The sequence below is a fragment of the Barbus barbus genome, assembly GCF_936440315.1.
Source record: "Barbus barbus genome assembly, chromosome: 37".
NCBI lineage: Eukaryota > Metazoa > Chordata > Actinopteri > Cypriniformes > Cyprinidae > Barbus > Barbus barbus.
This window is the reverse complement of record NC_136715.1, coordinates 11,296,069-11,307,280: the sequence shown is the minus strand read 5'-3', so window position 1 is coordinate 11,307,280 and position 11,212 is coordinate 11,296,069. Positions and strand designations below refer to the sequence as shown.

The window sequence follows — 11,212 nt, the reverse complement described above, 5'->3', positions numbered from 1 at the left end:
AATAAACCCAGAGTCCAAGCACTTCACAATAAGGGGCGGGGAGTGCAGCATTCACTCATGACATGTGTCTTGCTCTCATGCATGTCAGCCAATCGGAATCCCCTTTAACAACTGCTGCCGCACCTCCTCCAACTTCTATGAAACTGTGAGAGAATATCTGTGGGTCTGATTTTAAAAAGCAGAAGTTGGTCAGACTGAATGTAGGTTCTTTTCCAAAAGAAAGACGTAGTCTTTCAGTATTATTGTTACTTTACTTCCTATTCATTTTACCGTCTATTTTCACTTTTGCCTGCGCTCAAACGAGCTGATTTATTGTTTTAACGGGACAGATTCTCCGGTGGGCAGACTTTATTGTCAGGACAACAGATAGAGCCCCTGTAAAGGGCTGGTGGGGGTTGGACACCATACAACAGCAGTTCTCAACTAGTGGGTCATGACCCAAAAATGGGTCACAGATTGTGGAGAACACTGAATAAAACAATGTTAGATGCAAATAATAAAATACAACTAATATAATAATTCTGTAAAGTTACACTTCCATCTATTTTTTTTATTTTTTTATGTGAAAGCACTCAGTCACACTCTACAATATTATGAATCTAATTCATTCACCTAATTCATTTGTTGTTGTGTTTTTTTTTGTTGTTGCAGTTTTGCCTGCAAACATATTAGCTTAATTACCGATCATGAAATCACTGAGACATTTAGAATCTACAATATTTCATTTCTGAGTCAATGTCATGTACATTTGGATCATTTTGGGCCATGTAGTTCATGGAAATTTTAATAAATATCCATGTTTTTAAGGAAATTTGGTATGAAAATCAAACACACGTGCATGTCTTTAACATCAAAACATATAATAATAATATATGCATGCTCAGTATGCTTTTTAGGGAAGGGATGATACCTACCTCCCGATTCGATACTATCACGATACTTGGGTGCCGATATGATATATATTACGATATTTTTAAAGAATTTTGATTCTACAAGTATTGTGATTCGATACTGCTATGTGTTGCAATTTTTGTTTTTAACTCTAGACCATGGGAAAAAGTTGAATGATACACTTAATATACAGACTGTCACAATAAAAAAAACACACATCTTAGCAGTCACTATTGCGATTCAGTTTTACAATTTATTGTGATTTTTGTTTGCTTATTAAAGACTAGACAATGGACAATAGTTGATTATACCCTTAACAGAGACTGTATATGATTAGTCATATTAACAAAAACAATGCATCACATCTTTCTAATCAAATATATTAATTAAATTTGTTAATGCATTTATTAAATAGAAATCATTTTATATGCCTTCCCTCAATTTTTATCACTTTCATGCATGATGAATACAATTATTAATTTCGCTCTCTTTTTTAAATCTTATACAAATGTTTGAGTGGTATAGTTTCCACAAAAATATTAAGCAGCAAAACTGTTTTTAACATTGATAATAATGAGAAATGTTTCTTGAGCAGCAAATCAAAATATTAGAATGATTTCTGAAGGATTATGTGGCATTGAAACTTCTCTTTGTAAACAACAACAGATTTATAAACGTTTCTAATAACGAATGTTGCATTCCTAAATGCAAATTAAAACGGCTCGAGCGGCTAGGAGTGTATCTGAAACTAAAAACAGTAACAGTACTGTATCAGTGTTGTTTACGCTTACGCGAAAGCGTATGCATGCGTTGTGATACTCTCTAAAAATGCAAACTGTGAAAATGCTACAGTAAAAACCTGTTAAATGGTTAACAGTGAGTTCTTGTAAAATTTACAAAGAAAAACGGTAAATTGACGTTCCCAGAATTCCCTGCATTGCATTTCAAATTTAGTTTGAATTTGACTTTTTCTTTAAAATAACTTTGCTGCTTCTCAGTTATTTTTTCTTAGGGTTGTGTTACATCTAATGTTGTTAAATGAATGTTTATTGCATATTTGAGTTTAATGAGTCTCACCATGGTGTTTAGTGTTTGTGTGAATGACACTGTGCACCTTCTATACATGTTATTATTTAAAAGCTGCTTGTGATGAGCTTTGTTTCGTCATGTGATATTTTCATCAATACCTGTATCAAGTGATTATCAACATATTTCAAAGGTACAAAACAGATTTCAGTACTTTAATACATTAAATATTTAAATCTTAAATAAATACTTTAATTAGTATGAATACTGAATACTGTTTTTTTTTTTTTTTTTTTTTTTTACTAAAAATACAAAGTTGAGACTTAAAAAAATAAATATATATATATTTCTGAATGAAAGATCAAATGGATAAACAATACAGACTTATTTTCACAGCCTTCTTTGATCATATTTACTAAGGGTGTATATATATATATATATATACAGGTGAATCTCAATAAATTAGAATGTCATGGAAAAGTTCATTTATTTCAGTAATTCAACTCAAATTGTGAAACTCGTGTATTAAATAAATTCAATGCACACACTGAAGTAGTTTAAGTCTTTGGTTCTTTTAATTGTGATGATTTAGGCTCACATTTAACAAAAACCCACCAATTCACTATCTCAACAAATTAGAATACTTCATAAGACCAATAATAAAAAAATCATTTTTTGTGAATTGTTGGCCTTCTGGGAAGCATGTTCATTTACTGTATATGCACTCAATACTTGGTAGGGGCTCCTTTTGCATGAATTACTGCATCAATGCGGCGTGGCATGGAGGTGATCAGTTTGTGGCACTGCTGAGGTGGTATGGAAGCCCAGGTTGCTTTGATAGCGGCCTTCAGGTCATCTGCGTTGTTGGGTCTGGTGTCTCTCATCTTCCTCTTGACAATACCCCATAGATTCTCTATGGGGTTCAGGTCAGGCGAGTTTGCTGGCCAATCAAGCACAGTAACACCATGGTCATTGAACCAGCTTTTGGTACCTTTGGCAGTGTGGGCAGGTGCCAAGTCCTGCTGGAAAATGAAATCAGCATCTCCATAAAGCTTGTCAGCAGTAGGAAGCATGAAGTGCTCTAAAATCTCCTGGTAGATGGCTGCGTTGACTGTGGACTTCAGAAAACACAGAGGACCAACACCAGCAGATGACATGGCAGCCCAAACTGACTGTGGAAACTTCACACTGGACTTCAAGCAACATTCTGTGCCTCTCCACTCTTCCTCCAGACTCTGGGACCTTGATTTCCAAATGAAATGCAAAATTTACTTTCATCTGAAAAGAGGACTTTGGACCACTGAGCAACAGTCCAGTTCTTTTTCTCCACAGCCCAGGTAAAACGCTTCTGACATTGTCTCTGGTTCAGAAGTAGCTTGGTAGCCCTTTTCCTGAAGACGTCTGAGCGTGGTGACTCTTGATGCACTGACTCCAGCTTCAGTCCACTCCTTGTGAAGCTCTCACAAGTGTTTGAATCAGCTTTGCTTGACAGCATTCTCAAGCTTGCGGTCATCCCTGTTGCTTGTGCACCTTTTCCTACCCAAATTCTTCCTTCCAGTCAACTTTGCATTTAATATGCTTTGATACAGCACTCTGTAAACAGCTACACCTTTCAGTAATGACCCTCTGTGACTTACCCTCTTTGTGGAGTGTGTCAATGTTCATCTTCTGGATCATTTCAAAGTCAGCAGTCTTCCCAATTATTGTGGTTCCAAAGAACAAGAGATACCCAGAATTTATACTGTAGGGATACCATTAATTGAAACTCAAATGTAAATATTCTAATATTTTTAGATACTGATTTTTGACTTTCATGAGCTGTAAGCTCTAATCATCAAAATTAAAACAAAAAAACTTTTGAAATGTTTTACTTTAAATGTAATTAATCTAAAATATATGAAAGTTTCACTTTTTGAAATAACTTACAAGAAAAAATTAGCTTTTTCACAACATTCTAATTTATTGAGATGCACCTGTATATATACACAAAAAATATGCATCAACATTTATTAAATATTTATGTGCAAAATCTAAAATGAAAACCTGTATTAATTTATTGAAATATTTTAGATTTTCAAGCAAAAGTCCATCACACCAGGCTTATACTCATAAAACTGGACTTAAATATTAATATTAAATAAAAAAGTGTGTGTGTGTGTATATATATATAACACACACACACATATATATATATATATATATATTTTCTTTTTTTTTTTTTACTATAATTTCCAATTGTGGTTACTCTGGACAAACATTACAACTCTGTAATTACTTGTTACACCTATTACGTGCCTAAACTTTTCTTTTGTGAAGCCACTGAGCTCATTTGACCCTCCCTAAAACCAAATGAATAAATATGGATCTGTTTCACAGTAAACACACTAGCCACAGCACTGTGAATGTGGCTTTGTACTAGCACTATTAAGAGCCTTGCCAGTGTAAGAAAAGGAGGATCTCGAAACTTTATGAGGAATTACCCTTCTGCGTCAAATATTTAGACAAACATTAGGCAATTTAGCTCAAAAAAAGACTGCCGCTAAAAGCAATTCTTGCTCAAAGGGAAAAATCCCCTATTCTTAGATGCTACAAACTCATCATTTGACATTACTGAAGAAACTCCAAAAATACCAGCACAGATTTTAAATGTATGCAAGTTACATTCCACAGTACTGTGACTACTAATGCAGTGCTCAACTGTTTGTATTGCAGTTTGTCGCAATTGCAGACCAAGTTTTAAGCAACTGTCCACCACACACATTAACATGCGGATGTTGCTGGGTCACATGTTTGAACCTCCAGTGGATTCTACAGAACAACTTTGCAAACGGTGGTTGGTTGCAGTGTCTGTAAATGACTGTGTCATTTCGTCTATATGTGGCAGTGCTGGTGGCCACTGTTTCCTTTCAATACATCTCTTTCTGTGAAAACTTTGCTTCAACCATTAGCCACAAATAATAAAAAAAAAAAACCATTAGAAACAAAACCCACACATGAAGTTGTTGAGAACCATTGATTGCAGGATAGATGCTTCTCAACAAACCAAATGAAGACTGCAAATACATGTTTGAAAAAGACTTAAAGGAAATACTGCTGATCATATTGATAAATGCCATACCACCACGATGCAAAGGCATTGTGGGTAGTCAAAAAGCCCACTTTGAAATATTTATAGCCAAGTATGGCTCTGGCTCCTCTTTCAATTTTATAATATTGCTCAAAAGTTTGTTTTACAGAAATGTATAAGAAATATAAGGATGCATTAAACTGAACAAAAATAATTATAACACTAAATATTTTCAATAAATGCTATTCTTCCGAAATTTCTGTTCTGTATAACTCATTTCAACACTGATCATAGGAATTGTTTCTTGAGCAGCAAATCGACATTTGAACAATTTGTGAAGGATCATGTAACACTGAAGACTGGAGCAATGACGTCGAAAATTCTTAAAGTATATTATAACTGAAAATATTTTTATTCAAAAGTAACAATATTTCACAATACGTTTTTAACTGTATTTTTAATCAAACTTTTAAATGGCAGTATAAGTCTAGTGGGTGTTTTACTCAATTTTCTCACGGTTGAATGGTTTCCAAACGAGTTACACAAAGTTGAATGCTTGGGGTCAGGAGTTTGTTCATATTCTTAACCCAAAGTTTGATCAACAGCAAGCTGCACTAACAACAACAGTTTAATGCCATTCAAAAACACTTCAGATGTGTAACTATGAAAAAATGGAATGGCACAAGGAACAATTCTCCCAGAGTCTTTTAATATAAAACAATGAGCACAGTACACAAATCAAAATGGAGAAGACGACATTCTAGGCACTTGCCATGACAATAGTACTCATCTACTTGTTGTCAGATAATGCAATACCAGTGCAACTTTACAGCTGATAGTTTTGATGTTACTGAATGGTAACATCAGAAAATTTCTAAAAATCTGAAGAAAATGGATCTCAGATGATTCGTAAAACAGCACCACCCAAATGTAATACAAAGGTACTGCAGTCATAACCATTTAAAAACTGTTTTGTGTGTTAAATGATGCACTTGGCAAACTATTATCATAAACAGCAAGGACAATTCTGTGTTTGGGACCTGCTGATACAAGAAATTCAGACCCTTTTGGTCTCAAAGCACACAAATGTCTCCTAGTCAGTGGTGGTGCGGCGATACCAGAATCGTGCTCTGTAGTCGTCGCTGCAGGTCATGAAGCCGGGGTTGGTGGGTGAGTGGACGATACAGCGCACGATGTTATTGTGGCCTAATGAGAGCAGGTTTTTCCTCTCGGCCGTGCGTGAATCCCAGCAGCACAAGCTGATGGTTCGCTCATCCGGCAGCAGCACATAATCCTCCGTGTGGTTGAAAACACCCTGAGTGCGGTGCGTTTGTCGCCCACTGAGACCCGCACCTGCGTGACAGGAAACACAATCAGGGTGAGCTGGCAGCAGAGTGTGTGAGCCGCAATGAACAACACTGGACAGATGGCGTGATGACAGACATGGTATTTCCAACATATATGTCAGGGTTTTGATTTATTCACCCCAAACTGACCAACGGAAGTTCCAAGATAATATTATTAACTATTAGCACTTTTTACTGATGCAAAAATACCATCATTATACATATTATAAAATGAATTGTACCAGTAGATGCTGATAACACACACTGGTTTTTGCTGGTTGATTTGTGTTTCAGATTCTCAGGCTCTGAATTTGGTTTGATTCGGATTCATTTCAGTCTATTCTGCTTACAAATAACAAATTCCCAGCTAATAAATGTAAATTATGAGAGACAATGTTTTAGATTGATTTAAACCGGTAACCAGTCTTTATTAACTAATTATCAAAAGAACAGACTTATGGGAGTCGTGCGTTTCTGAAATTGGGCTGCATTAGTTCACTGTTTTTAGTCAATTCACAAGCAAATCACTCATGAATCAGTTATATATTTCTGATAAACTACAAAGAACTGGTTCATAAAAGTCATTTGTCCAGAATCAGAAAATACTGGTTGTGCTGTATTTTTGATTCAATATAAAGAACTGAAGAAGTTATTTTCTTTTGGATCAGACTGCACTGGTCAAGCTCTACATTTGAGTCAATAAAAAACCAAAAAAACAACAAAGATTTGTAAGAGTCAACTGCCCAGAAATCAGAGAAATGAATAGACCTACATTTCTTGTTATTATGTTGCAGTACACTGACTTTTAAAAAAAATAATCACATTTAATACTGACTGCAAACATTAACATCTGAGGTAAAAAAAAAAATATTTTTCACAAATGAAGATTCAGCAGCGACAGAGCAGAAAATATTTTAGAAAAAAATTAAAACCATTTTCCTCCGTCAGAATTGAATCACAATTCTTCATCTAGAATCTAAACCTACCCATAATTCTCCATCTTACCTGTGTACTTGACCAAAGTCCGGCCTGTGGATATTTCCCAGAGTTTAGCAACAGAATCCTTCCCGCTGGACAGAACATACTTGGAGTTCTTGGAGAAAACAGCCGAGCAGACCTCAGCACCGTCGTGGGCTTTCTCAAACGTGGTCACGCACCGGTTCGACACTCCGTCCCACAACTTGATGCTGCCGTCTTTGCTACAGGTGACGTAGCTGTTAGCGCTGGGATTGTAACAGACTCCGGAGATGGTGTCTGTGTGCTGATCCAGAGGGTTGCAGGACACAAAACACTGGAAAGTGTTAACGTCATAAAGACGCAAGGTTGGGTGCTGCGTGCCGACTAGTAAGAAATCCCCAGATGGATGGAAGGAGATAGAGCGCAACATTTCAGCTTCCTGTAGAAAAAGAAAGGGAGAAACATTCTATGCAAACATCTCCAATTAAACTAAAATGTACCTTTTCAAACTAATTTAGAGGCATTATTTAGCTTGATTTTATACCTGTATGTGCTTGAAGGCTCTTTTTGCAGACGGCTTTGAATAATCAAAGAGTTTGAGGGTGTAATCACGAGAGCCAGAGGCTAAGATCTGCTCGGTCGGGTGAAAAGCAAGGCACGTGACCTCATCCACATGATCATACAAGGTTCTGATTACAGGGTGGTTCTCCATGTTCTGCTGGGCCGTTTCGTTCATCATCACCTAAATCGTAAATCAGAATCACAGTGTCAGGCTGTCCCACTTGAATAAACTACATGATATTATAGTCACCATAACACAGACAGATTCTTTTCTTACGAATTAAGTATGCCCAAGTGAAACAATATAAAAAAAAAAAGAAACAACCTTGACTTCAGGCAAGGGTGGCACTCACCTCAAGAGGCATGGCGCTTTTGGCCAGCATGCGCTCAGTATCCAGAATCTTAATGGAGGCGTCAGCGGAGCCCGTGGCTATGAGCTGCCCATCGCGGCTGTAGGTGGCCACACGGCACGGACCTTTATGAGACGTCACATAACAGGTCTCATACTCTGATGCTTCTGGGGACATGGTTTGCACGTCTGCATCAAATTCCAGGTCGATGCCCACACCGGGCGCCACGGTGTCCGAGCGGCCAATGGCGTACTGTACCGCACTGTCATCGTTCTCCATTCCTATGAAATCAGATTAAAGAACTGTTCTGCTTCTTCGATAAACATTTCTTTTATGTTTTAAGTTTCTTTTTAAATGATTCATATTTGTGAGCTAGTAAACAGTAAGCATACAGATTGCATTTCATAAAGTTGCAGTTTTTGTCATCGCTTTGAAGAAACAACATTTGTGTATGGATTGACTTTTTTAATTTTGGTAAGAGGAATTCATCCCCAAGTTGTGTAAAACAGCAAAAATCTTGTGTTTTTGCTAACTGTTTGAAAATAGACCCTTTTCACATGAAGTTTATAATCATTTTATTACTAGTCCTTGCAAAAAAAAATTAAGGGGAGGCAGGCAACACTGGTTTTTTTCATGCATCTGTCAAGTTTAAAATTTAGTTTTTCATAGTGTTGTTTCAGACTAGTGGTAAGAAAACATCCAAAAGACACTGTTAAGCGTGTTTTTTTTAATAGCATTTTATCTATTTGTGTCAATAGATTTCCATTACAATACACATTTACATAGGCCGTTTTCTCAAAACGAGTTTTTTCCCCTACGCTGAGCCATAAGTCTCCACTTCAGTAGCACTTACACACAGCAAACTTTACATTTTTATTCCTGTCTGTATCCTGAAGGTTTTTACTGAGGGATTTGTTCATATATATTTGCTTGATTATATACATTTTACAACTCTAATTCAGTTGCTTGTTAAGAGATGTAATACATATGCTTTAACTTCATGATTTTAAGAGTAAAGAGTAAATGCTGTATTCTTTATTGCCAAGGGAAACTGAAGTCAAGGCACTGGTAGTTTACTGTTATTTAGCAATTGCACAATAAAAGTAAAAATGTTAAACACTAAAAGTGTCAGAAACCTGTCTTGGCCAGCTGCATGAGCTGCTCTGATGGAGACACCACACTCTGGGGCTTCACCTCACTGATCAGGCTGTTGGCGATGGTGGTGTAGCCGTCATACAGCAGCTGGCTGATGATCAGCCTGTAAAGGTGCTGTCTGTCCCTCAGTGTGGGCTTGGGCCGGAACATCTTCGCTGCTGCTTAATGCCTGCAAGTGAATGCAGCAAGACAGAAACGCTCAGACTGCAGGTAGCTGCCTATCGAGGCAACATGTTGTACGATACTCCAAATGTTGTCCAGATAGGCAACTTAGATTCAAAACAGACCCTTTGTTGTTCATTCTAGTGCATTGTTATCGCAAATCTGTGCGTGGTATAGGTGTCGACCTTTAATTTTTAAGGTGGTTTGTGTCTGTTTTGAAATCAAGATCAAAGTAAGCAACAATTACTATATAAACTGCGCTTCATTCATTAAAAGTTGCATATGTAACTAACGACTTACCAATTCAAGACTTCAGGAGGTGCGCGCACACGCTTTGTACGTCTGACGCCACGACGTACGCATAAATGGTGGAGTTGTGGGAATAAACCAGACAAATTAAAAGTCTTCGGCTGATTTAAAGTAAAAGTCCCTAACTGACTGTTTTTGTTGAATTTTCACACAAATTGTATTTTTTTAATGTATGCTATTAGAAAAAAAATGCTAATAAATATGTCACACTCTATAATTAATAAAGTTGATATTAATAAAATACCTTACATTGCATAATGCTAAGCATATTAGTCAATTAGGAAAACAATAAATAAATAAAGCAAATAAAATATCCCAATAGAATATATTTCATATTTAACTATATTTGAACTGCTGATTTGTTTGTTAAACCGATCAGGCCCTTTCTGACAAAGCATGCTGCACAACTTCTTGTCCAGGCCCTTGTCGTTTCTAGACTAGACTACTGCAATGCTTCTGGCTGGTCTGCCATCAAACACAATCAAACCTCTACAAATGATTCAGAATGCAGCGGCACGACTGATCTTCAACGAGCCCAAAAGAGCGCACGTTACACCTCTCTTCATCTCCTTGCACTGGCTACCAGTGGCAGCTCGCATCAAGTTCAAGACACTGATGCTTGAATTAGGGATGGGCGGATCGATCCTAAAGTATCGATACTGATGTTGTATCGATCCTCACATAAAAATATCGATTCTAAAGTGCATTGTTTTAATCACTAATTTTATTAAGAAATTCTGTGCATAAATAAGCTTTTAAGTGTTAGTCTAATTGTGTTAGAGCGATTTCTCCTGCTCGATCGGAAGGCAAATGATGAAAGACAAAACCAATCAATCACAGACAGCGTTCGATGCTGACGCATGGCTCAGTGTTTGTTCAAATAGAGCTGCGTTTCCCAAAAGCATCAGAAGCATAAGTAGATCTTTATAAACCATTGCCACATTATTACATTACATATCATTGTTACTATGTATAAAATGAATTCTGAAAAATGCATCACGGTTTCCACACAAATATGAAGCAGCAATAATCAGAAATGCTTCTTGAGCAGCAAATGATATAATTATTTCGGAAGGATCATGTGACACTGAACACTGGAGTGATGATGCTGAAAATTCAGCTTTGATCACAAAGGCATTTTAAATTACATTTTAAAATATATTAAAATAGAAAATAGTAATTTTAATGGTTATATTTCACAATATTGCTCTTTTCACTGTATTTTGTTCAAATAAGTGCAACCTTGGTGAGCATAAGGTTTATTTTAAAAATATTACAAAATCTTACTAACCCCAAACTTGGTTTATGCAATATTTATTTTAAATAGGCTAGTTTGTGCAAGCAAATTTATTTAAACTGGTTGTTAAAAGTTAAAATGGATTGCGTTA

At 36.4% G+C, this 11,212-nt stretch overlaps 1 protein-coding gene across 2 annotated transcripts; it reads right to left on the bottom strand.

The window, feature by feature from the left end:
• Nucleotides 1-5,374: 5,374 nt before the first annotated feature.
• On the bottom strand, nucleotides 5,375-10,610 carry LOC306856857 (cleavage stimulation factor subunit 1-like). Of its 2 annotated transcripts, XM_079396367.1 has the most exons (7): nucleotides 10,312-10,410; nucleotides 9,816-9,857; nucleotides 9,335-9,522; nucleotides 8,202-8,479; nucleotides 7,832-8,029; nucleotides 7,336-7,726; nucleotides 5,375-6,337 (listed from the first exon to the last, which is right to left on the bottom strand). In XM_079396367.1, the coding sequence occupies exons 3-7, from the start codon at nucleotides 9,501-9,503 to the stop codon at nucleotides 6,078-6,080; spliced, it is 1,296 nt and encodes a 431-aa protein (XP_079252493.1). In that variant the 5' UTR covers nucleotides 9,504-9,522; nucleotides 9,816-9,857; nucleotides 10,312-10,410; the 3' UTR covers nucleotides 5,375-6,077. The 2 variants fall into 2 exon arrangements, with proteins under 2 accessions (XP_079252493.1, XP_079252492.1); XM_079396366.1 differs by having other exon boundaries at nucleotides 9,816-10,610.
• Between the last annotated feature and the right edge of the window lie 602 nt (nucleotides 10,611-11,212).